This window comes from Chlamydomonas reinhardtii, chromosome 12 (genome assembly GCF_000002595.2).
Source record: "Chlamydomonas reinhardtii strain CC-503 cw92 mt+ chromosome 12, whole genome shotgun sequence".
NCBI lineage: Eukaryota > Viridiplantae > Chlorophyta > Chlorophyceae > Chlamydomonadales > Chlamydomonadaceae > Chlamydomonas > Chlamydomonas reinhardtii.
This window is the reverse complement of record NC_057015.1, coordinates 7,566,139-7,588,358: the sequence shown is the minus strand read 5'-3', so window position 1 is coordinate 7,588,358 and position 22,220 is coordinate 7,566,139. Positions and strand designations below refer to the sequence as shown.

Sequence of the window (22,220 nt, the reverse complement as noted above, 5' to 3'; positions counted from 1 at the left end):
CAAGCCTTCACACAGACTTCACTCCGCACGCAGCGCATGTCGCGCCAACCACGCCTTCGGCTGTCAGCCCCCCGCTCGCACCTGGCGCATCCCCAACATTACGCGTCACCCAATATGCACCATGCAATAACCTAAGTGCATGCCGCCGCGAGGCCAGCCCGCAATCTGCCGCAATCTTGTCGCGCGGCCACGTCGTCGCGCGGCGGATTCGTCCGGCACGCCACGAAGTACCTCAACTTCCTCAAGAATTCCAGATCCCGCACGCGGCGCCCCTACGTGTTCAACGCTAATTCTAATCGCCGCGAGCACGTCCTCATCGTCGCACACGCTGCACAGCGGCGTTTTCCTGGTGGCGGTGCAGCGGTGCCAGCGCCAGCGCCGGCGCAGGGGCTGTGGCACCTCCTCCGCCATTACCGCCAGTGGGGACAGCGGCGGTGACGGTCGACTGTGCACATTCGCAGCCAGAAAAGTGAGCATTAGTTGTTGGCTCACCGTATGGCCTGCTTCCATGCGTGTCGGGAATGCATCTCGTACCCATACCCGTACCTTACGCCTGTTTTGTATATTCGTTCGGGTGCGTGTTGGACTCAGCCCGGGCGCTGATGGAGGTGCTGCGTGGTAGAGTGCGGCATGCCATGGCAGCGGCGATGGTGGCGGCTGCGGTGCAGGGCCTGGCGGCGGCAACGGCGGCGGCGGCGCCTTCGGCGGTGGCGCAGCAGGGCCTGGCGGCGGCGGCGGCGGCGCTGGCCCTGGCAGTTGCGGCGGTGGCGCAGGGCCTGGCGACTGTGGCAGCGGCGCAGGGCCTGGCGGCGGCGCAGGGCCTTGGCCCGGCGGTGGCGGCGTGCATGTCCGTAGCGGAGGGGGCAGGCAAGGCCACGTGGAGGAGGAGAGCGCGGCGCCGCCCGAGAAGCGGCGCCGGCCAGCAGGTTGAGACCTGCCGGTGTCTGGTTTGCAGTCTTTGCTGGCGAGCATAGCGTGGCACGGTGTGGTTTGGTTTGCTGCCTGCTGTGCTTGTGCTTGACAGCGGGACGCAGCTGGCACATGGTGATATGGCGGGCACTGCCTGTACGAACTGACCCCGGCTATGCCTTGGAGATGAGCAGGGCTCAACTGACTTGCAGGGGGTCCGTTCTGTAGCTAGAAGAAGCCGGCGCGCGCCCTATCAGGACCGCTCCGATTGTTGGGCTCAGCCAATCGGGCTATTCGGCACGGCCCTCAGCGGCCATGCCTGAAGCCCGCTTCAACACTACGGTAGTCAATAAGCGGTCCAGAGGCCGGTCTTCGAAGCACATCCGCCTGATGAAGCAGTCAATTAGAAAGGGAAGACAAAGGGATGGTGTAGCAAAGATGAAACAAGAGAATGGAGACGGAGAAGGGGTCCAGGGATAGAGCTGTTGAGACACGCAAGTCATGGCTGAGCAATCTTTTTGGGGCTTGCATCGTCCAGGGTAGGCCGCCACCGCTTGCGAGATGGGCTTGAACGCGTTCTCACCCACGGCCTTCAGGGGCCCAAAACTGCCCAGTTTTTAGCGTTTATGAGGGCTATCCCCCTCCTCCCCCAAACCTGAAGCCTGCGCGGCGCGAACACAAGGAGGGTGGGAGGGATGTCTGGGCGAGCCATCCAGGGCATCGGGGTCGGAGACGCATCCAGCCGGCGCGGGCATCCAGCATAGCCCGGCCACATAACCTGCCTACCTGGGGGCGACCCGACCGGGGTATGCGACAGTGCCCGCCCGGCCATCCAACAGTTCCGGGCCGACCCGACCCAGCCATCCACGCATTGGTCGCCGGCTCATCCCGCATCCCTGGGGCAACCCCAGCAGTGTAACGTGCAGAGCCATTCAACAGTGCTGGGGTGACCCCGACCCAGCCATCCAGCAGTCCCCGCCGGGCCATCCAGCATTCCCGGGTCGGCCCGACCGGGCCATCCAACAGTCCCCGCCGAGCCATCCGGTTGTCCCGCCCAGGCATCCAGCAGTGCTGGGCCGACCCGCTAGGGAACTGCAACAGTGCTTGGCAACGGGTAGTCCCAACCACTCAAAAACAGCCAATCCCCGAAATTCCCACCCTCCTGAACACACCGTCACACACCCGAGAACGCAAAATCTTTCTCGCCTGAAGGCCTGCTGTGGGCACCGCTTCTTGACGCTCGCCGAAGATGCAAGCCCTGAATGCTCAAGGGAAGAATGATCCATTCAAGCCCTCGCACAGTTGTGCCTGACAGCCTTGCGTCCAGCGGTTTGGAGGAGGGGAAGGTGCGGGGTCGCGCCGTCGTGGGCTGTTGGGCAGGGGGGATGTGGGGGTTTAACTTTGAACCAATCCCGTAAGGAATAGGAGAAAACCAGGGGGGGCAGTTACATGTGACAATGTGTAAGAGCTGAGCCACAGGTTGCAGGTTACCGATGTTGGGCGCACTAGGCAGCTAGAGAAGAGCAGGAGCGACGGGGGCATGTGCGCGTACACGTAAGAACTAAGAAGTCTGAACAGAATTAGGAGACAACCAGGGATGTTGGGAGACGACGGAGCATTGCCCAGCCCTGTGACCCAGCATGCGCGTTGAACGCTCGCAAGGCTAACGACGCGCGCGCTGTATGCAATGAGCGAGGCGAGAGAGGTTCGGGGCAGCGGGGGCACGTCGGGAGCTCGAGAGGGGATGACATGGGGGCCGGGCCGGGGCCGATGACTACACCTGGTGCACATTGCTGTAGCTCAGGGCTGAAATTGTACTTAGAAACGTCTGTAGGCTCAGCCCCAGATAAAGCACACAGCAGGTAGCGCCTGGGACGCAATTAGGCCAAAATGTCAGCCAGCGTTGAGGAACGTCAAAGCTTCCACGATAAGGTCAATGACGTTTTTAAGAACCTGACTGGGGAGGCTGGGAAAAGGTGGGCCCGCCCCGACGAGCCCATTCTGCACACGCTGAACGATGAGAAGGAGGAGCCGCATATCTTCTTCCACAACACCAACTACCGGACCTCGCGGAAGTACATCAACGTGGAGAAGACGAAGGTGTGGCTTTTGCGGGCAGGGCTGAGGTGATTTGCTCGAAAGTTGCCCAAGGAGCTGAACGAGGCTGAAATTCCTGCCTCACAGATTCTGAGGGAGCAGGCTCTGGAGTGCGTGCGTGCTGCGGGCACTGCGCGGTACCACAAGTGCACCGAGGTGCGGAACTCAACATTAGAGAAGGAATGGGCCTTCCCTCGCTGCCTTATCCAGTGCTAACGCCTCGCATGCAACCTATATTGCGCACAGGTCATGAAGCGCCTGCAGGCTGCCGTCCGGGTGAGTCTGCGCAGGGTTGTCACCCCTCGGGGCGGACGTGCTGGAGGGTGCCTGAGGGGCCCTGGCTCTGGTTGGTTCCCGGGCATGCCGGGAACACAGAAGCACTGTGTGACCAAGGGCTTTCTGACTGCGCGGTTGCTGGAGAGGGGCACGCATGACAGGCGGGCAGCCGAGGGGAGGGTATGTGTGGAGGGTGGGATTGGCGCGGGAGGGTAGGGCCTCAGTTGGGGTGGGTCCTTCTCGGGCAAGCATGAAGCGGGCGTAGCGGCCCATGCAGACTGCTGCAAAGGCAGTCACCGGGGGGCAGCGCATGGGAAGGCGGGTCCAAGGCTCAAGGCTGCCCAGCCTCAGGCATATTGCGCTTCATTTCGCGCCAGGCGGGCGGGGAACCACGAGTCAAGTCATCGAGGCCGCAGCACGCAACGATGGGCGGGCTCACGACAGCACCGGGCACTCCTGCAGTAATCGCGCTCCACCTATTTTCTCCCGCTCCTCCTCTCCTCCTGGCCCCTCCTCCGCTTAGAACCTTACCCAGTTCCCGCCCTCCCGCCCCTGCTCTCCGCCGCCCCCTGCTCCTTCCCCTCCTGCGCAGGTGGCCTCCAACGTGGACCGCGGCCCGCTGGCCCGCAAGCGCGACGTGGGCTTCATCTACCACAACAACAGGCTGCGCGAGCTGCAGCAGCAGGCGGCGGAGCTGGAGATCGAGAACCCTTTCCCCGCGCCCGCCAAGCAGGCCACTGGCGGCTACTAGAGCGTGAGCGCAGCGTGGCGGAAGCAGCGTGTGGCGGCGGCGGCGGGCTCGTTGGGAGGCGGCGGCGGAGTGCAGCGGAGGAGAGGAGAGCAGTGGCATCGTGGAGCGGGGTGGGGGGCGGTCGTGCCGCCTGGGGCATGGCGCGGGACTGCCTTGATGCCGCCTGGCCAGATGCGGCCGAAGGCGCAGTGCTGCAGTGGGCCTCGCATCTGGGGGGCTGCCGTCATGTGCGATGCATGCGGGGGACCGCCGGAGTGCGGCTTGCTGCTAGCTAGCTGCTAGGTGGTGGTGGTGATGATGGCAGTTGTGTGAGTGCCTGGCGCTGGTGGCGGTGGTGGTGCGTATGCACATGCTGACATGCGTCGCTGCAGAAGGAGCGCACTGCATGTGAGGTTCGTGGGTGTGGCACTGCCCACCTAGGCTTATCGTAGAGTTTTGAATGTGGCGTTCAGACGATCAGATTCAGGGACGGGGGACTGGTTGACGAGGCGTGATGTGCTTGTGCCTCACCGAAGCAACGCGGCTTCTTGATAACTCGTCTTCAATGGACAACTGCTCGGCGTGGGTCCCAGGAATACAGTTCTTAGAGGTGCTAATATTGAAAGCTACGGCTGATTGCCCCATGTGTCACAGCTGGGTTGCCCGGAGTCAGGGCTGGGGGGTGGGGTGGCAGGCTTTCAGGCAGTGCACCGCTGTGTACTCGTTACAGTAGCGCCCCTGTCCGAGAGTCTCACCTATATGCGGCCCAGGCCCGCCCTTAGGACTCCCCAAGCGGCGATCGGCTCTTTCCTCCTTCCAACCACACATCCGGTTTGCCACCTCCTACCACACCAGTCCATATCCTCCCACAGCCCCTGGCCCCGCCTGGAACTCGTCTTCCAACCTGCAGCCGTCCCCCGCCCCCCATCCTTCCCGAGCTTATCTCTGTTCTTGTCCCATCACCCTCACGCGAACCAGCCCAGCCCGCCCAGTAGCCTGCTGCCCAGCGCCACCACCGCGCCCACCGGCGGCGGCTGCACCACCCCCTCCAGTCCCAGGTCGGCGTCGCCCATGTGCTGCCGCCCGATGGCGCCGCCGTAGCGCACCTGCACCGCATGGCATGGAGGCGTGGGGGTTGCACGGTTGGAAAATGTTGGGAACAGGATACAAGCAGGGGAATGAGGAGTGGGGGTAGGGGTAGGCACGCTCCAACAGTAGCTCCTACGAAACAGCGCATCCAATCTTCCGTTGCCTCCAAGCCCACACTTGTCGGCCCCACGCCCCATCTACACGTCCTCGGCACTCACGCACACATCCACTCGCACACCTCCACTCCCACCTCCACTCCCACCTCCACTCCCACCTCCACCCCATAAGCCCGCCCACCACGAAACCCGCACCACACCAACCCTCCCACCCCCGCCCACCCCCACCCGCTCCCTCCCTCCCCCTCCCACCCCTTCCCACCCCTCCCACCCTCACCCCCACACGCTCCCTGTCTCCCACCTTGTGGTACTGCAGGAAGAACAGTATGGCGTGGAACACCGCCACGTACTGGTAGTGCGCCAGCACCATCAGCCGCCCCGCCGCCAGGTAGCAGAACAGCGGCCCCGACGTCTGCAGCTGCAGCCCCAGCAGCGCGTCCAGCTCGCGGCCGTGCCGCTCCGGGCGGAAGGTCAGCACGGCGGAGGCGGGCGCGTTGGGCCGCGCGCCGGGCGTGAGCGTGCCCAGGTGCAGCGGCTGCGTGCAGCTGCGGGGGAGGGGGAGATGGGGGGAGGGGCGGGGAGGGGCGGGGGTTGCGGTTGCGCGTGGCAGAGCACGTGTGACAATGATGGTGAAGATATTTGATTGAAACGCTTCGTAGGACAGCAGCAGCCTGCCCTCTTGCCAGCCGGTGCCCTGCGGCCTCCGGCCCAGTGTCCTCTCCCCGCCGAGCGCCCCCTCCTCCCCGCTGCAGCTGCTCACCCCTCGTGCTGCGTGTTGGGCGGCGCGGTGAAGGTCCAGCCGGGCGCGTCCAGGAAGGCGGCGAACAGGTACAGCACCAGCGCCGAGTCGTTGGGTAGCTGGTCGGGGCTCCAGGGCCGGCCGCCGTAGGCGCTGCCGCCGTTCCACGTGAAGTCCTGGCGGTGCGGTGGTAGTGGTGGTGGTGGTGGTGGTGGTGCCGGTGGGGTTGGATTCATGGTACTGCACGCATAGCCGCCACGTTTCTCCCCTTTGGTTTACCCTGTCACATCCCCTAGGCCCCCGAGCCCCCCTGCAGCCCACCTTGAGGCAGGACGAGTCCGCCAGCTGCTGCAGCCGCGCCCACACGTAGCCGGGCGGCGAGGGCGGCAGGATGTCGGCGGGCCGCTTGCCGCGCACCACCGTCAACAGGTCGGCATAGCGGTTCACGGCCTGTGCGCGCATCACAGCCAACCGCGTTAAGAGAAATAACGTGATTGTTCTTACACTTACAGTTCCGATCATAATTAGTAAAAAGGTTGCGGAACCCGTGTGCCATGCTGCTGCCGTGCTGTTATGTTACCGCCCTCGGTAGCCTTACCGCCCTCCACGTGCCCCTGTCCCCTCAAGCCCCACAACCGCCCAGCCGCCTCACCGCCAGCAGCTCCTTGGCCTTGGGCGTGGTGGCCGCCGCCGGCTGCTGCGCAATGTGCTGCTGCAGCATGGCGCCCAACTGCCGCACCAGCCCGTCCACGTCCACAGCCGCCGCCGCGCCGCCGCTGACGCCGCCGCCGCCGCCCCCGCCGCGGTTGTCCGACAGCACGTCCGGCAGCGGCGGCAGGCGGTGCGTGTGGTTGAACTGCTGCAGCAGCTGTTGTGGGGAGGGGTGTGTGGGGAGGGGGCGTAGCAGTCGTCAAGAGCAGCTGCGGAGTCACGGGAGCAACGGGTAGGCCGCAACGGGAGCCGCTGGCTGCACCCCGGTACTCGTCACCTGCACACACCACCTGCATACCCAACACAACACCGGCGCGACCCTCACGCGCACATCCGACCACACCTGCCCCCCGCCCCCACCCGCACCCCCCACCTCCCCGCCACGCACCGTGTTGACGGGCTCGTGCGCGCCCTGCACCGCCGCCACCAGCGGCTGCAGCACGCGCCCCGCCAGCCACTCGCGAAGCCGCTCCGTCCACAGCTCCAGCCAGTCCTGCCGCGCGCGCAGCACGCTGACCACGAAGTCGTCCACCTCCTCGGGCGCGCTGGGCGCCAGCGTGGGCGTGTCGGCCGCAGCCACCGTTGCCGCCTTCTTGGGCATCTGGATCCAAAAACCGTCAAGAGCAGGAGTTGGGGCAGGCAGACCGGGGGTAGCGTGGCGATGTTGTGGTGGTATTGGCATAGTATGGTATGGTGTGGTATATGAGTCAGTTTGGTAGCATGGCGGTGTTGCGGTGTTGTGGTAGCATTGGTATGGTATGGTATGGGACGGTATGGTTATGTATGGCGTGCTAAGAGAGTTTGAGGGCGCGGTTTGGATATGAGGTGAGTAGAGCGAGGGAGTGACTCACCCAGGTCATCCGGTACATGGGCGCCTGGACGCCGATGGGCAGCGTGCCGGTGGGGACCTGGTCTGTGGGTGGGGCAACGTCAGGCAGGGGAGGGGACCCGTACATGCACGATAAGCGTCAGTCTTTCAAAACACGGATTGGCGTGTGCCCGGTGTTGCCCCATCCCGCACCCGCCCGGGCACCGCCGATAATAACATGCTAGCCCCCGATTTCAGTCCACTCCACCCCGGGTAGTGCTCATCTACCCGCCCGCCACCCCAGCCACCCCTGCGCCTGCACACCCAGGCACGGCCGGGCACTCACCCTGGTCGCCGCCCAGACCGCCGTACGCGCCGCCGCCCGCCGCCATTGAGTAGCCGTACATGCCCCCGCCCATGTCCACCTGCTGAGGGCTGGCCATGGCGGCGCCGCCGCCAGCGCCGCCCAGGCCACCGCCACCGCCGCCGCCGCCGCCGACCAGGCTGTCAAAATAGTAGTTGAGCTCCTTGGGACTGGCCACAACGGCGCCGCCGGGCGAGTAGCCGGGCGCCGGCGAGCGCCTGAAAAGTGAGATAAACGGGAGGGAGGGGAAGGCGACAAGTGAAGGATGGGGACTAACGCTACAGGCGTACGTGCTGCGCGCATGGGTGCTTGCGGAACTAAGTCCTTGCGCATGCGCGCGTATGTGCGTGCTTGACGGCCGTGTTCTGCCCTGGCGTTACGGAAACGGCGCTTCCGGCCCAAGCAGGGCAGCCCTCATGCCGCCGTCGCAATGCTCCCATCCTGAGACAGCACCGTCACCCGCTCTCTCCTGCTGGCATGCACGCCAGAGCCTCAGCGACTCGTAGCCTCACCGGTAGGGGTCGGACAGGGGGGTGCGGGAGGGGTCGCCAAAGCCCAGCGGCTGCGGTGTGCCAAGCAGCGAGCCCACGCCACCGGTGCCGACGCCGCCCGTCGCCGCGCTGTAGGGCGTGCTGGTCAGCACACCGGTGGCTGACGTGGCGCCGTTGTATCGCTGCAGGGAAGGAGGGAGGCGGGAGAGCCAGGCAGGGTGAGGGAGACGGGAGTCCGGGTGGTGCATAAAGCCAGCTACACAGAACATCATTCTTACGACCAGGGTGTTAGGCATGTGACAGAGGTGCTTTGCCCCGCCGTAAAGACCTGCCCAGCCCCGGCGCCACAGCCCACCAGTCCACCATGCATGCAAAGGCCGGTGGCCTACACACGTGCGCGTGCGACACCGCTCGCAACATGGCGGACTGAGGTCACACCCACCTGCGGCGGCGTGATGGGCGTGAGCTGCCGCTGCAGTGCCGCCCCGGCTGCGCCGCCTTCGCGCGCTGGGGTGAGGGAGAACGGCCTCCGCTGCCGGAGCGGCTCCACCCTACAGGGTACAAGATGAGGCAAGAGCATAATGCTTGCACGCGCAACTGGTCGGAGGGTGGGACCGCGTGGCACCATGCACGCATGCAGCAGTACATGGCGACAAGCCAGGCAACAACACTGTCAGCACGGCAGAATACTTACTTGGCCGGCGGGGGCGCAAGCCCGTACAGCTTCCGCTTGTTGCCGGTCACGTTATCCTGACTGCATGCATGATGGCCACAAGACAGGACAAGCTACGTGGTTAGCAAGGAGCGTGGAAGCATGGACCAGGCCCCAACCCCCGCCGCTCTCTTGACGTTGCCACTCACACTCTCACGGCTGCCTGGGAGTTGCGCCAGCGGACCAGCGTGTCCAGGGCTCGCCCGCTGAACACCAGCGGCAGCAGCCACAGCAACAGCTCTGTGCACCAGGTGAAAGGGCATGTCGGCCCAAACAGGAACTACCTTGAGCGACACCGCACACAACCTCACCCCTGCGTTTCTTAAGCGTGAGCCCCGCATAGAGCGTGTCCCTCCCGCTGTGGTGCCCCACCCACGTATTGCTGCCAACGTGCAATGCGCTTCACCCGTCACAACCCCCACCGGCGCAGCATGCTTCCCAGTAGCTCTGGCCCGCGCTAACTGTGCTATCCCCCTTCCACCCTGCAGACGCCCCCCCTGTGTCGACCGGCTCCACTCCACCCCGACTCACGGAAAACCAGGCGCAGCCATGGCACTGGCAGAAGCGATACGAGTGTAGATCTGTGCGCATAAGAAAATGGGCAAGCTGTTTAAAAGAAAGCCCGTGGAGACAGCCACCATGGCGGGAACCCGTCCTTTGAGCTAGTTTGAGCGCCGTGTATATGACAGTCATTCGCTGACCTTGAATTTAATGCAGCAACCGAGATCACTGTAAGGAGCGCATCGAGGCCTACGCTACGAGCAGCTTTCGGTGTGCGCACCACAGGCGCAACGACCGTATTGGCCCCGCTAGGGTCAGTATTCCATCGTGCCATTCTAAGTACGCATAGTAAATTTTCCAGTCTGGGCAAACAAAACTAAACACAAAGGTTGGGGCCCCCATTCCCATGCACAGTGGACATTGCGCTGGGGCTTGCGCAGGGCTCGGACATCTAGTCATTTTATACTGCAAAGACTGCTGGAGCTCCCCACTTGGGTGCTGTGACTGTAGGCCTTGCCGATTGAGAGTTTGCCTGGCAGGCCAACCCAGGGAGTCCGCCCTGAGGAGTGTCGCGACTTAACGTTAGGTCATACGATTAGGTCATACTTGCTCAAGAAGCTGTAGCCATGTCGTCCCGACTTGCTCAGAAGGCAGTGGAGGTCGCGCACCAGGACAAGCGCCTGTTCGGGGGTGCTGCTCGGCATTTCTACTTTGAGGTGGGCTGCGATGCCATGGGAGCCATGCCCGGGGCTGCTGCTGCTGGCGTGGGGATGTCACGCCGAGTCTCGCAGAGTGGCATGCCCAGACCCTTAGCGAGGACGTGCAGTCAACAAGCACTGCCGGTTGCGTCGCAGATTTGCCGGTGCTTGCCGTTCATTCAGCGGCTGCACAAAATGGAGGAGATGGTGTCGCTGAAGGAGCTGCGTGCCATCGTTAAGGAGAAGTTCAAGGAGTACAAGGACGTCAAGGACGGGCGGGTGGGTCGCGCCCATGTTGCATGCACAGCAACCGAACGCGGGAGGACAGCGGAGTGGGGGGGTGGGACGGAGCGGGGGGGGGGGGTAAACTGGTAAAGGCGCAGCGGGCTGGGGCTGGGGCTGGGGCAGCGGTCTTGAGCAGGTGGGGCTGATGCTGAACGGGGCTTTGCTGTCGCCCGAATGCGTGCAGGTGGTGGACCTGCTCATCTTCAAGGGCCGCGAGGAGATTGAGGTGAGAGCCAAGATGCCGGGGCTTCTCTGCCAACCCTGTGGCCAGGGTGCTGGGCCTACATCGGGCGTGCCGATATAGCTCGTGCTGACTGGCGCCGTGGTGCTGACCGCGGACCGCCGCCTACTGCCGCCCCTGCCCCGCCCCCGGCGCAGACCTACCTGCTCATGCACAAGCAGCGGCACCACGTGGTGAGCGGGGCCCCGCCCTGGCGGCTGGGGACTGGCGCTGGTGCCAGGCGTGTAGTTGCTAGGTGGATGGGCAGCGCAGCTCACTCCCGCAGGGCGTTGCGGGCAGTGGCAGCGCAGCCTGAGCCGTGGGAGCGCCGCCGCTGGTGCACCACCCCCACACTCCCACTCCACTCTGACATACACGTGTATTGGGTGCGATTCTTGTTGGCAAACAATACTTCGCACGCACGGTGTCGGCCCCATTTTCCTTGCGCTTTCCTATTAATCATACAAGTTATACAACACACCGCCGCTACACAACAGGTGACGGAGGTGGTGGAGCCCTATTACGCCAAGCAGCGCGCGGTGAAGAAGGTGACCACGAACAGCCCCTTCCTGGACAGCTTCCTGTCGTCCGGTTACGCGGCCATTGGCGTGCGCAACTCATAAACGAGAACAGCGACAGCGGACAGGGCGCACGGTACAGCGCGGCTTCTGAGATTGAGGCGGCGACGGGAGTGAGCTATCTGGCTGGTGCTGGAGGATGTTGTGAAGGGTATGTGGGGAGGGTTTCCACAACACACCATTTTGGAGGCGCGCAGTGGCGTGTGGTAGTGGCCGCCGGCTGAAGCTAGGGCTGGTTGGTGACGGCTGTGGTGCTGGACGATTTACAGCTGGTCGGGCAAAGCCTGGCCGGCACTGGCTTATGATGACGAGATAATGAGTAGGGATTACGCATAGGCTTGTGTTAGCTGTTGACAGGGCAACGGCAGAGTGCTGCGTTGCTAAGCTGTCTGAGCAGGGAATTGAGGGATGTAGAGGCGTAGAGACACGTGCAAGCAGCTTACAGGATGACTTCGGCAAGCTTTTATACTAGCATTGATCACAAGAATGGACAAGCGTCCATGCATTAGTTTAAGCTGTGTTCACACTTGCAACGAGAATGGCTTGAGGCATGCCTAGCGCGCGTACGCGTAGAGCAGGTGCTGCGCGTATGGCATGCGCTGGTCGGGCGCAAACGCTTGCCCCGACGTGTGCTTGTGCGAGGTGGGGCTCTGCGGGCTGACGTTGTAAGCGTATGTATCAGCTGGTGTCACCGGAGTGGGAGCGACAGCAGGCCATGCGCTCGGTGACTGCTGGTGCGGAGCAACTGACTGCAGCTGCTGATACGGGCCTGGCGCTGGGTGGTACCCCATGGCTGCATGGGCGTGCGGCGACGGCGGCGCGGCTGTGTGGCTTGGGTAGGCGTAGAACGACATCGTGCCAAGCGCGCTCACCGACCCCAGACTTGCACGCAGTGGCTGCTGCTGCTGCGGCTGCAGCTGCTGCGTCTGATGCGCCGGGCTGGCAGCAAACTGCGGGTCCCCACTGTAGCCAGCCGGAGGGTAGTAGGATGCTGGCGGCGCAGCCGCCCAGTGGCCGAGTGTCTGCCCTTGCAGCTGCGCGGATGGCGGGTGTGACCAGGGCTGCGGCGAGGAGCGCGCCGGCGGCCCCGCCGTCGTGTAGTGCTGCGGTGAAGCCATCGCCTGCAGGTAGGCCGGCCAGTGGCTGCTGCCCGCAACCGGCTGACCGTATCCTGGCGTCAGTCCCACGTGCGTGCCGCCAGACGGAACCGACGGCGTGGAGTGCCACTGCGGCTGCGGCTGCTGCCCCGCAGGGGCAGGAGCTGACGGCGGCTGAGGCGGGGCGCTGCGCATATGCGTCAGCGGCGGCCCGCCCGCCATGAGGGATCCCACGGGCGGCCGCGGCGATGCGGGCGGCTGTAGCAGCATGCCGGTGCCCATGCCCACCGGCGACGAGGCGGGCAGCTGGTGGCTGTAGCCGCCACCGTAAGGGTAGTGCGGCGAGCTGACGGCACCCGCCCATGTGCCCTGTGCGTAGCCGTTGCCCCCGGCAGGGTATCCAGGCTGCGCACCAAGGCCAGGAGCACTGGGTAAGTACTGCTGCTGCTGCTGCTGTTGCGTGTGCTGTTGGTGCTGCTGGGGCTGGGCCGCGGCACCCGGGCTGCGGCCGCCACCGGCCGCACCTGTGCCTTGGGTCCGCCTCCGCTCGGCCTTGGCCGCACTGCCGCTGCGCTCGTGTCGGCGCCGGTCGGCGTGTCGGCTGTCTGCCTTGCGCGGCTTGCCACCGCCGCCGCCCCGCCGGCTGCTGTCCTTCAGCTCCTCCGTATCCGAATCCAACCCCGAATCCGCCGATCCCGAGCTGGTCGCCGTCTCTTCCGCCCCATCCTCATTCTCCCAACCCTCATTGTTGCCGCGGTGCCGTGGAGCGTCGGACGAGGACGTTGTGGTGGTGGATGAGGGCGTCTCTATGTCAGGGTCCGCATAACGCGCCGCCTGCTGCCGGTCCCGGGCGCTGCTGCCGCTGCCGCCGCCGCTGCGGCGGCGGCCGTGCCCCACCGTCACACGCACGTCCGGGTCCGCATCCCCGGTCCTCTGCCGCGGCGCTGACCTGGGCCGAGTGGCCTTGCTGGCCGATGCGGCCCGCGACGAGGGCCTCGCTGCTGCTGCGGTCGACGTGGCTGCTGGTGTGGGCGCGCCGGCGCCGCCCTCACTTGCTGGCCACCCCAGGTTGACTCGGGCAAACAGTGCGTCCAAGGCAGCATCCATCGCGTTGTTAAAGCGCTGCGTTCGGGCATTGGGTGGGAGAGGTTGTCCAGTTGGGTCAGGACTGCTGATAGGGGATGCAGCACGCTACGCTGGCCGCACGGCTGCTGGCCCATGCTACTAGAATTAGCCCAAGGCTTCGACCGGGCACGCAGTCACGCACCTCCGAGGCCGCCGTTTCTACCAGCTCCCAGTTCTTCAGCTTGCGGTTGACCCGGTCAAACTTCTCCTGCAGGTTGCCGGCCAAGGCCGCCAGATTGGCGGGCGGCCGGGTCCCCTGCGCGCCCACGTCTGTCTTGAACCTGCGTTCCACACCACCGCACGCCGGTGCCCGACAAAGTCAGTCCTGACAGCGAACACCACAATTGCACAGGCAGCCCAGCTGTGGCGATGGTGCTTGCGGGGTTCCGTGCCGCCGACTCACTTGACGACCTCATAGGGCGCCGCGAGGTCTTTCCCAAGTAGGCCCAGCAGCTGCGCCCGCCGCGACGAGCCGCCCTTGCTGCCGGGCGACGCGGCCGGCACAGGTGCGCCGCCCAGGCCGGGGCTCTTCCGCAGCGGTGAGCGCGGTGAGGGCGAGGCGGAGCCGCCGAAGCGGCTGAAGGGCCGCAGCCCAATGCCGGGCGACCTGAGGCCGTCTGACGACAAGCCCACGCCCGACCCTGCAGATAGCGCATGGCGTGCACGGGTAAGGTCCCCGCCACGCACGCTCAGGACGTATCGCTGCAAGCCAAGCCTGCCCTAACGGCCCCTTCCGTGCCTCCGCGCACACACCTTTGCTGGCGCCACCGCCAATGGACGAGCCCGCACCGCCACCCAAGCCCAGCCTGCCCGCGGTGCGGCCCAGGCCGGCGCCGCCGAAGGCGCCCAGCGGTTTGGGGCTGGTTGGCGCCGTGGCCACCATCTCATCCACCATCGATACCATGTCTTGCAGCCCTGCGAAACTGTTGTAGGTTCGGTCGCCGCCGCCACCACTGATGGTGCCGCCGGCGCGGTGCGGCGAGAACAGCGACATGGAGGCGCTGCGGTCCAGGATGCGCTCAATGCTGGGGTCGGTCAGGGCCACGCTGCCGCCGCCGCCGCCGCGGCTCTGTGCGTGCGGGCGTGGGAACGCGGGGGCGCATGGGACAGTCAGGTCAGCGCAAATCAGGGCGGGGTGCGTCTGGGTGTGGGAGTGGCAGTAGGAAGGAGGACGCAACTGCACAAGAAGTGGCGGCAAGGTACGGGTAACAACAAACATGCCAGTCTCACCGGGCTCAGGGGGCTGAACCGCGGTGTCGGCGCGTCTGGGTGGCCCGACGGGATATCCACCGACAGCGGCTCCTTGAAGCTGGCCGTCTTTTTGAACAGAGATAGCTTGCTGCGCGCGACATCGTAGGAGCTGCGCATGCGGCTCGCCGCCTCCGATAAGGCGTCGCCGCCGCCGGTCCCGCCCACCGCCGAGGTCCCGCCGCCCATGGCGCCGCCGACTGAGCGCATTGAGGTGGTACGGCCCAGGCCCCTGCAGCAGCGGCACATGATAGGAAGCAGCCTCATCAACAATAGCCCTCCACGCACCGATAATGGGCGTCCTCTGTCTAAGAAGCTGGTATGGTAAGCCAGAAACTGCCAGCGCGGGGCAAGCCCCTGGGTGGCGGCGTGCCGCACACGCCAGGTGCACGCGCACCGGACAAGTTGCCTTCTCCGTGAGACGGCGTTTCCCCCAGCACAGCTCATCAAGCCTCTAGCCACCCACCATGAGGTGCTCTGTGGCGCAAGGACCAACCAGGCTGTGCACTCACCTGCTCACGGAGCCGGGCCCCGCGCTGGGGCCGAAACTGCGGCCGTTCTCAGATAACGCCCGGCCGGCAGCCGAAGAGCCGCTGAGCATTGTGTCCGTGCGCTGAAGCAACTCAGCGACCTCCACACTGAGCTGCATTGCATGAACATAAAAGTATTGCTTCGAACCCAAAGGGATGAGCCGATAGCGCGACGCATACCGCTACCGCGCCCGGGGTCTGCATAAGATAGCTTGCACATGAAGTAGAGTTTCAATTCAACTTACAGGGTCAGAAGAGGTGGTGACGTGCGACATCTGGATGACTTTGACCGCCGCGTCTGCAAGGTTTCCTCGTTAGTATCGCATTGCGCTAGTGCTATGTGCACAAAGAATAATTACTTATGTTTGTGGGTTCACGCGTTAGCATGCATCCTGACCTGCAACTGGGCTGGCAAGTCTGACACATGAACCGTGACCCCCGCGCCTTCGCTGCTGCCCAGTGCACTCCCCGCCCACGCCCTGGCAAACGTCGAGATCTGGGTTCAGTATTGCAGATAGACTCCTTACAGACCCTACACGGGGCTCAACCGTGTTACTACGCGGCGCCAGCGACCTGCCCATTCACCCTGTACATTCCCCGAGCGCCCCTCAAACCGGGTCAGAAACTCTACCCTCTCAAGCCGTCCGCTCCATAAGGTAAGTGCTGGGACTGTCCCCTCTGTAACATCCGCATTCATATGGTAACAACGATAATTGTGGTCTACATGGTGTGCCCGCGCCCCGAACAAACCGTACCTCAGTCCACCCCTCCACTGCTGCCACACACAAATCGGCCTCGCTGGTCGCCGTAATATGGACAACCGGAGGCTTCAAGTTCAAGCCCCCCGTTGGATAGAACCCGCGTAAGCATGCAGACCATTGGACGCATCCTCACGCGTACCCTGTAACCTGGCTCACCCGAGCCCCCGCAGTGGCGGAGGGCTCTCACTCCAAGGCACGGCACCTTCCCCGCCCCCATGAAACCTATGGCTTCAAGCCACCACAAGAAGCGCAATCACGCAACGCCCCGCTCCTCCTTGTCGCGGTTTTCCGAGGCCACCATCGCAGCCGCTGCGCTCGCCGCTGCTGTTGCTCCGTTCATTTTGAGTCCTTCACGACTGGGCCCTTTCCATACCTCTGCAACGGACGGGGGCGATCATCAGCGGCAGGATGCGGTCAGTGGCGCTATCAAGCAGTGCCGTACACAGGTGCTCCTGCTGCCCGCCATTATACCGTAGTTGCGGCTCTTAGCGCAGCAAGCCATGATGTCAAAAGCAAGCAGTCCTCGGCAACCCGGCGCCGGGGCTTACCTTTTTCCCGAAGGAGAAGGGCACGTAGCGGTACTTGATCATGTGCCGGATCTGGCGCTTCATGGTCACGAAAAAGAGCACGAACCAGTACAGCAGCAGGATGGGCCAGAACACCGGCACGTCGAACACGCTAAAGAAGGTCATGGCCGTCCCGATCAAGACGGACTTGATCGAGGCGTACCTGCGCAAGCGAGAACGGTGAACAGCGGAGGGTGCGGCCGGGTTTCGGCAACCGCGTAGGAAAACGAGTGCGACAAAGCATGTGGTGCAAGTGTGATGCAGCCGTGATGTGAGCTAGCTACCGATGCCTGCTAGGCGTCCACGTTTCATGTGTCAGGCGCCGCGCGTGTCCTGCCCCCTGCCCCTGTCCTCACACGCACCAGAATTTGAACTCCGGCAGCCGCCGCACGAATGGCCGGAACTCCTCATCCGCCTTTGTCGGCAGCTCTGGCCCCTCGGACTCGGGGTCGAATTGGGGGGTGATGAACCCGAGCAGCAGGTTCAGGTTGTAGATGCCCAGTCCATAGGACACGATGTAGAAGCCTGCAGGTCCCGCCACGCAGGTGTCCCCCGCCGGCACCCGTCAGCCGACATCTTGTCTCTTGAGCGAAGAACACTAGCATTCGATTCCGGCTCGCCTGCCCTCGCATTCTGGCGCCAGAGGCAACTGATCGATTCCGTTACGCAACTCTTCCCCGCGTACCTCGCAAGAACCAGACTCGTGCCACGTAGCAGAGTAGTGCGATCACCAATGACGCCCAGCGGGCGGTGGTGTGCGGGCTGCTTTTGTCAAGCCAATATTGAACGCGTTGGTTGAATTTTGCGCTCATCCTAGTGACAGCATTATCTGCGTATGGTGTACTATCCATTTTGGGCGGCTAGGCGCCCAGCGGGCGCTGTTTTCCAAGCTACTTTGTTTTGTTGTGACGTGCACAAATCAAGGAGCTACCCGTTTGACAGATTCTAGGTGCAAATTGAGAATGTTTGTGGGGTTCACTGTGGTGTTTGCCTTACCAGCTAGCGACTTGAGAATGAGAGCATAATGCATGCTCCAATCAAAGCCACAGTGCCTTGCACGCATCAGTCCACACGCTTGCAAAAAACCGTTGGCCCACCTGACTCTGCGACTGCCTTGAATTAGTGTGGGCAAATGTTGAGTGCACTTCCATCCACGCGAGTGGCCGCGACGCGCAGCGCTGCCGCGTGCAGGTCACGGGCGCAGCTGCCAGCACGTTGCAAACATGCAGTTCGCCGGGCGCAGCGCAGTTCGCAGGCGGAGATCGCGGAGCTGGAGTGCAGCACGTCCTCTCGCGGCTGCGAGACGGTCGCCACCATTCCCCTCGCCGCCCTGCTGGCAGTTGCAGCCTGCGGCAACCTCCTAGCACCAGGAGCAGCGGAGGCGCTCACCATTCACGCGGAGCCAGCGAATGCGCTGAGCTTGCCCACGTGGGCCATCCAGTGAGTTGGCCGCCCTACGCAGCCGGGCTTGAGGGACAGGGCCGTGTCGGGTGCTGTCGTGGGCCGCCATGCGTGTTATGGGGAGCGCTCACTGCCGCGGACTCGGTGCAACGTGGGGCGCGTGTGCATGCATGTACACACGTAGCTCTGGGCTACAACCCGCATGGCACGTGCCTGCCGCGTCGGGCGCTGCATGCCTCGTATCCACGGATTTCGTGCCCCTTCCCCCACGCCATCCCGCCTCCGGCCCTCCCGCTCCCGCAGCGTGTCGTCGGTGGTGGAGTGGGTCACTGCCATGGGGCTCATGTGGAAGTATGCGGAGGCGACCAACAACCCCCGCTGGAAGGGCATGGCGTGGGGCATGGTTCCCAGCCTGGGGTCAGCGATGGCCGCGGTGAGAGTGCAGGGCGTGCTGAAAAGAAACAGCGGAGTGGAGTGGAGGAGTCCTGGGGGCTTTTGTGGTGGGGCAGCGCATTGCTGGCATGGTCCGTATGCCCTGCCCTGTGAGCATGCAGGTTTTTCTAAGCAAGGCATCAGAGCCGCTTGCGGGCGTGGCCTCCGGTGCATGGATCGCTGATGCGCCCCCGCCCGCCCAACCCCGCAGTGCACGTGGCACTTCTTCTACAACAGCCCAGACCTGGAGTTCCTCGTGGTGGTGCAGGTGCGTGTGTGTGTGTGTGTGTGTGTATATGTGTGTATGTGTGTATTTGGGGGCTGACGTTTGCTACCGCGAGATGTCAAAGGATGTTGGGACTGAGCAGGCTTGCCTGCCCTGAACTTTGCCCGTGCCACTTCCTTCCGAACACTCCTGGCTGCCCGGCAGCATTCATGCGCACTGAGCCCATGGTTGCATGTGCTGCTGACGTCACCTGCAGTCAGCGCTGACGGTGATCGGCAACTGCACCTGCTGGTGGGCCGCATACCGCATCTACGAGGCGGCGCAGGCGGAGAAGAGCTCGGCCTGATGGGCGGGTTGGAGTGGGTGGCTGATATCATTCGTTGATGACACTGGACCGTAGGTAGGGAGCTCTGCTAGTTCATGTGGTTGCAGGTGTGGTGTTGTGGCGGGCATCAGTTTGGTCTACAGGTTATTGATGAGGCACTGGCAGCAGCAGGTGCAGGTGCAGGTTTGGGCCTGGTCTCGACGCTGCCGCCTTCCATTCCCAGCCCGTGTTCACAATCCAACGCACAACCCAGTGCCCGTATCTTTCCAGCTACGTAGAAACTTTGCCCACAATCCGCCGAAGGCGGAGTAACATTTTAGGAGCTTCTATGGACGTTTGGACGCGATTTGGAGGGCATTGAAGGCGCTTTTGGTGGAGGGTATATCTCCTTGGGGAATGCTCCAGGCGCAGATCTCGCGGAAGGGGCCTATCTGCGCTGCGCAGACGCCACGGGCGGCCCTGAGGCGCGGGCCTCAGGGCAACCACAAGATACGGGTACGGTGAGCACCACATTTTGAGGGCACCCATGCGGTGTTCGGTCCTGGATGGGGCTTGTCCGGTACACAGTGATGGAAAGGCGCCCAACGTGGATGCTGTCAAAGCTTGCCAAGCATAGCTGCGCGTCCGAGATGGCGGAGCCCACTCGCGCCATGCCATTGGAATGCCACCGGCATGCGCTGTGTTACTAGGCTGAGGTCCTGAGGATGTGGCTGCTGTAAACGTCGCCGTTTCGCGGGCGCAGAGTTACTCCTTGACAACTGCTTATGAGTTGAGATGACTCTGCCGACTACGGTAGACCAGGATGAGCGGGGCAGTTAAGGCCCTGCTTGTGTGTTTACATGCGCACAGAACCACCGATCACGATCACTTCATCAGTAGTTCCGAGCTACGACACTGCAACGCCATTTAAGACGCTTATGTTGCCAGCATGCGCTGTGCCACTGTACTCTTGTGGGGGCGTACTGTTGCGGCCCACGCTTCTGCTCACGACCAAGACATCATCCAGGCCAATAGGCCCCACAACACGAACAAACGAACACATAGAATGCAATTCATGCTTGTCACTTTACGCCTTTACTGTCATACTCGAGTGATACAGTCCTTCATGTCAGGCAGAAAGCGCAGCAGACCAAACACAGCAGACAGACCCTGACCCACCAAAAAAGATCACCTCACCTGCCAACAACAAGGCGGCATGCGATCTGGTCCTTTCCACACACACGCACGCCAGCGATGTATCACGCCCACCGTTCCGTTGCCACTGAACCCTTTCGCAAGTTCCAAACTGCTCTTGCCCGTCAAGCTGGCTCCCATTCCTCCACGCGCCACCCGCGCAGCTCTCACCCCAGCGCCAGCAGCCCCAACCCACATCACCATCTGCGACTCGCCCTATCACGACGCCTGCCCGGTCGCCACCTGCTCCATCAGGTCCGCCAGCGACTTGACCGCCGGCGTCACGTTGGCGTCGGCCTGACCCTTGCTGGGGAAGGTGTGCGCAAAGTCGATGAAGCGGATGGTAACGTTGGCGTCCTCCGGCCGCGTGGCGGCGCCCTCGTAGATGACGAGGATGCTGGCCGCGAAAAAAACCAGACTGCGCTGCGACTCGAACCAGGACTGCAGCGCGCGGATCTGCGCCACAGCGCCGTTGGGGCCGCCGTACACCGCGTCCGGCCCGATGGCTCCTGCGCGGCAAGGTTTGGGATTGTCCAGGGAGTTGCACGCCAGGGTCCAGGGGAGCAGCAGGGTCGTCATCACCGGACCACTCTTGATACTTTCCAGTCTTTCCTGGACTGCGGCACGGGAGTTAGCCCCCCGCCCTGCATTTCAAAGCCGTTTTGTGACTGGTCCCAACACTCCCGCCCGACGGCTCCTTGGGCTCACCGTTGTTTGCAAAGGTCGCCAGGGCGGCCGCCATGGTGCCGTCCGTGAGCTTCTTGCCGTAGTGGCGGTCCGCGAAGAAGTACTCAGCCTTCGCCTGCTGCCACACCTTGAAGCCCGTGACGCGATAGCCCAGGCTAGCCTGGGTCGTGGCCGTGTCCTTGCCGCTGCGCGGGGGGCAAGGCAGGAGGCAGGAGGGACGGCGCTGTCGCCGTTACTGACACTCCCACGTCGTCAGCCAAGGGGCAAATGGCTGAACGCAGCACATGAGTTGTGCCATGAAGGCCAATCGAGCCACACGACACGACAACACGACACTCACGCGTTCTTGGTCTTGTACTTGTCCTCCGCCCAGTCGTAGATGGTGGTCATGCCCATCTGTGCGAAGGCGGGCGCGCGGGATCATCTCACATGCACGCCCCGTTCACGGGATGCCACTTGTCTCGCATATATCTCACTGCCATCAGGACAGCGGGCACGAACTGCCCTCCATTTCCCTGAGCTGGCGGCTGGGTGGGGTCCCGGGTCCCGGTTGAAGGTCTCACCTTGCAGTCCAGCACGCAAGGCTTCGTGTAGGCTTTGCAGGTGTCCTCTAGCGCCAGAAGCTTCTTCCCGTCCGACACGAGAGTGCCGACTGCGTGGTGATGGGATCCGGCGAAAGGCGTGTTACGGTTGTGCAGACGCCCGGTTTCACAGCACGGAATGGCCACACAGCCCCGCCACACGTCCCGCTTTCACAGCACCACAAAACTGCATGTACCTTCAACGTCCGATTACTTACAGTACTTGGGCACAAAGCGGCGCAGCTGCTCCATGTCCTCTTTTCTAACGGACTCGTCCGCATCGCCGAAGATGAGTTCATACACGGCTGCCTCGCGCCCGCCGCGAATATCGTCCTGTTCAAAGCACAAGTGCACTTGTTCTTTCAGGCGCTGAAGGGAAGCTTGGGCGCACCCATAGAGCCGTTGACGCGACCATTCGGGACGAAACGTACCTGAAAGGCTTTATAGAACTTGCCGGAGCTATCCACGAACGTACCAGCCGCCTTGCCTGTGAAAACACGCAGCGATACTTGACATCGCGGTCTCTCGCTGAATAGATGCAATTTGCATGGACGCACCTTGCTCCGAGGCGAAGTGCCCGCCCGCCTGGTGCTCGCACGGCCTCAAATCAAGCTCCCCGATATCCACAGGACGCTCCACGTCGACGGTCGCTGCCATTTGCACTCGAGTAGGGGCTTCGCCTCTGTGCCGTGTACTGGAAAGCTTGTTTGCCGCAAATTGCTAGCAAGAATCCTTGCTCGTGTC

General features: G+C 63.5%; 8 protein-coding genes across 9 annotated transcripts; 4 read left to right on the top strand and 4 right to left on the bottom strand.

Annotated features, from left to right (window-relative positions):
• The first annotated feature begins 498 nt into the window (after positions 1–498).
• Positions 499–1,434, top strand: CHLRE_12g555152v5 (uncharacterized protein). Its single transcript, XM_043069074.1, has one exon. It carries the CDS (start codon positions 603–605, stop codon positions 972–974), a length of 372 nt encoding a protein of 123 aa, XP_042918923.1. The 5' UTR covers positions 499–602; the 3' UTR covers positions 975–1,434.
• A 1,074-nt stretch (positions 1,435–2,508) lies between these two features.
• Positions 2,509–4,744, top strand: CHLRE_12g555150v5 (uncharacterized protein). The gene is made up of 4 exons (XM_001693989.2): positions 2,509–3,009; positions 3,094–3,162; positions 3,253–3,282; positions 3,875–4,744. The coding sequence occupies exons 1-4, from the start codon at positions 2,800–2,802 to the stop codon at positions 4,031–4,033; spliced, it is 468 nt and encodes a 155-aa protein (XP_001694041.1). The 5' UTR covers positions 2,509–2,799; the 3' UTR covers positions 4,034–4,744.
• Positions 4,745–4,746: 2 nt separating this feature from the next.
• On the bottom strand, positions 4,747–9,908 carry CHLRE_12g555200v5 (uncharacterized protein). Its single transcript, XM_043069075.1, has 14 exons — positions 9,744–9,908; positions 9,574–9,623; positions 9,192–9,282; positions 9,025–9,084; positions 8,773–8,881; positions 8,352–8,512; positions 7,822–8,057; positions 7,519–7,580; positions 7,056–7,268; positions 6,609–6,824; positions 6,278–6,406; positions 5,978–6,132; positions 5,519–5,762; positions 4,747–5,118 (listed from the first exon to the last, which is right to left on the bottom strand). Exons 1-14 carry the CDS (start codon positions 9,875–9,877, stop codon positions 4,978–4,980), a joined length of 2,001 nt encoding a protein of 666 aa, XP_042918922.1. The 5' UTR covers positions 9,878–9,908; the 3' UTR covers positions 4,747–4,977.
• Positions 9,909–10,008: 100 nt separating this feature from the next.
• CHLRE_12g555250v5 (uncharacterized protein) lies at positions 10,009–12,564 on the top strand. The gene is made up of 5 exons (XM_001693990.2): positions 10,009–10,259; positions 10,398–10,520; positions 10,711–10,752; positions 10,905–10,940; positions 11,244–12,564. The coding sequence occupies exons 1-5, from the start codon at positions 10,170–10,172 to the stop codon at positions 11,367–11,369; spliced, it is 417 nt and encodes a 138-aa protein (XP_001694042.1). The 5' UTR covers positions 10,009–10,169; the 3' UTR covers positions 11,370–12,564.
• Positions 12,565–12,596: 32 nt separating this feature from the next.
• Positions 12,597–15,708, bottom strand: CHLRE_12g555300v5 (uncharacterized protein). The gene is made up of 8 exons (XM_001694114.3): positions 15,570–15,708; positions 15,307–15,437; positions 14,777–15,026; positions 14,300–14,615; positions 13,950–14,187; positions 13,689–13,827; positions 12,835–13,543; positions 12,597–12,734 (listed from the first exon to the last, which is right to left on the bottom strand). Exons 1-8 carry the CDS (start codon positions 15,597–15,599, stop codon positions 12,622–12,624), a joined length of 1,926 nt encoding a protein of 641 aa, XP_001694166.2. The 5' UTR covers positions 15,600–15,708; the 3' UTR covers positions 12,597–12,621.
• A 127-nt stretch (positions 15,709–15,835) lies between these two features.
• On the bottom strand, positions 15,836–17,612 carry CHLRE_12g555350v5 (uncharacterized protein). 2 transcript variants are annotated; one of them, XM_001694115.2, is made up of 4 exons: positions 17,337–17,612; positions 17,014–17,176; positions 16,634–16,814; positions 15,836–16,460 (listed from the first exon to the last, which is right to left on the bottom strand). In XM_001694115.2, exons 1-4 carry the CDS (start codon positions 17,461–17,463, stop codon positions 16,422–16,424), a joined length of 510 nt encoding a protein of 169 aa, XP_001694167.2. In that variant the 5' UTR covers positions 17,464–17,612; the 3' UTR covers positions 15,836–16,421. The 2 variants fall into 2 exon arrangements, with proteins under 2 accessions (XP_001694167.2, XP_042918921.1); XM_043069076.1 differs by having other exon boundaries at positions 15,836–16,458.
• Positions 17,613–17,716: 104 nt separating this feature from the next.
• On the top strand, positions 17,717–19,854 carry CHLRE_12g555400v5 (uncharacterized protein). Its single transcript, XM_043069078.1, has 4 exons — positions 17,717–18,091; positions 18,356–18,485; positions 18,696–18,752; positions 18,967–19,854. Exons 1-4 carry the CDS (start codon positions 17,784–17,786, stop codon positions 19,054–19,056), a joined length of 585 nt encoding a protein of 194 aa, XP_042918920.1. The 5' UTR covers positions 17,717–17,783; the 3' UTR covers positions 19,057–19,854.
• Positions 19,855–19,858: 4 nt separating this feature from the next.
• Positions 19,859–22,220, bottom strand: CHLRE_12g555450v5 (uncharacterized protein). The gene is made up of 7 exons (XM_001694116.2): positions 22,034–22,220; positions 21,908–21,963; positions 21,695–21,809; positions 21,459–21,547; positions 21,236–21,291; positions 20,917–21,080; positions 19,859–20,717 (listed from the first exon to the last, which is right to left on the bottom strand). Exons 1-7 carry the CDS (start codon positions 22,131–22,133, stop codon positions 20,428–20,430), a joined length of 870 nt encoding a protein of 289 aa, XP_001694168.1. The 5' UTR covers positions 22,134–22,220; the 3' UTR covers positions 19,859–20,427.

Excerpts from the sequence above, each read along its gene's own strand:
- CHLRE_12g555152v5 (XM_043069074.1), top strand. The coding sequence starts at position 603 with ATGGAGGTGCTGCGTGGTAGAGTGCGGCATGCCATGGCAGCGGCGATG.
- CHLRE_12g555150v5 (XM_001693989.2), top strand. The coding sequence starts at position 2,800 with ATGTCAGCCAGCGTTGAGGAACGTCAAAGCTTCCACGATAAGGTCAAT. Across the intron at positions 3,010-3,093 it reads TCAACGTGGAGAAGACGAAG|ATTCTGAGGGAGCAGGCTCT; the intron begins GTGTGGCTTTTG and ends CCTGCCTCACAG. Across the intron at positions 3,283-3,874 it reads GCCTGCAGGCTGCCGTCCGG|GTGGCCTCCAACGTGGACCG; the intron begins GTGAGTCTGCGC and ends CCTCCTGCGCAG.
- CHLRE_12g555200v5 (XM_043069075.1), bottom strand. The coding sequence starts at position 9,877 with ATGGCACGATGGAATACTGACCCTAGCGGGGCCAATACGGTCGTTGCG. Across the intron at positions 7,581-7,821 it reads CGGTCTGGGCGGCGACCAGG|ACCAGGTCCCCACCGGCACG; the intron begins GTGAGTGCCCGG and ends CCCCACCCACAG. Across the intron at positions 5,119-5,518 it reads TCTTCCTGCAGTACCACAAG|GTGCGCTACGGCGGCGCCAT; the intron begins GTGGGAGACAGG and ends CATGCGGTGCAG.
- CHLRE_12g555250v5 (XM_001693990.2), top strand. The coding sequence starts at position 10,170 with ATGTCGTCCCGACTTGCTCAGAAGGCAGTGGAGGTCGCGCACCAGGAC. Across the intron at positions 10,260-10,397 it reads CTCGGCATTTCTACTTTGAG|ATTTGCCGGTGCTTGCCGTT; the intron begins GTGGGCTGCGAT and ends GTTGCGTCGCAG. Across the intron at positions 10,753-10,904 it reads AGGGCCGCGAGGAGATTGAG|ACCTACCTGCTCATGCACAA; the intron begins GTGAGAGCCAAG and ends CCCCCGGCGCAG.
- CHLRE_12g555300v5 (XM_001694114.3), bottom strand. The coding sequence starts at position 15,599 with ATGTCGCACGTCACCACCTCTTCTGACCCT. Across the intron at positions 15,027-15,306 it reads GGGCCCGGCTCCGTGAGCAG|GGGCCTGGGCCGTACCACCT; the intron begins GTGAGTGCACAG and ends CCGCTGCTGCAG. Across the intron at positions 14,188-14,299 it reads TGGCGGTGGCGCCAGCAAAG|GGTCGGGCGTGGGCTTGTCG; the intron begins GTGTGTGCGCGG and ends CGCTATCTGCAG.
- CHLRE_12g555350v5 (XM_043069076.1), bottom strand. The coding sequence starts at position 17,463 with ATGAGCGCAAAATTCAACCAACGCGTTCAATATTGGCTTGACAAAAGC. Across the intron at positions 17,177-17,336 it reads ACGAGTCTGGTTCTTGCGAG|GCTTCTACATCGTGTCCTAT; the intron begins GTACGCGGGGAA and ends CGGGACCTGCAG. Across the intron at positions 16,459-16,633 it reads CCTTCTCCTTCGGGAAAAAG|GTATGGAAAGGGCCCAGTCG; the intron begins GTAAGCCCCGGC and ends TCCGTTGCAGAG.
- CHLRE_12g555400v5 (XM_043069078.1), top strand. The coding sequence starts at position 17,784 with ATGTTGAGTGCACTTCCATCCACGCGAGTGGCCGCGACGCGCAGCGCT. Across the intron at positions 18,092-18,355 it reads TTGCCCACGTGGGCCATCCA|CGTGTCGTCGGTGGTGGAGT; the intron begins GTGAGTTGGCCG and ends CCGCTCCCGCAG. Across the intron at positions 18,753-18,966 it reads AGTTCCTCGTGGTGGTGCAG|TCAGCGCTGACGGTGATCGG; the intron begins GTGCGTGTGTGT and ends CGTCACCTGCAG.
- CHLRE_12g555450v5 (XM_001694116.2), bottom strand. The coding sequence starts at position 22,133 with ATGGCAGCGACCGTCGACGTGGAGCGTCCTGTGGATATCGGGGAGCTT. Across the intron at positions 21,081-21,235 it reads AAGTACAAGACCAAGAACGC|CGGCAAGGACACGGCCACGA; the intron begins GTGAGTGTCGTG and ends CCCCCCGCGCAG. Across the intron at positions 20,718-20,916 it reads GGCGACCTTTGCAAACAACG|GAGCCATCGGGCCGGACGCG; the intron begins GTGAGCCCAAGG and ends CTTGCCGCGCAG.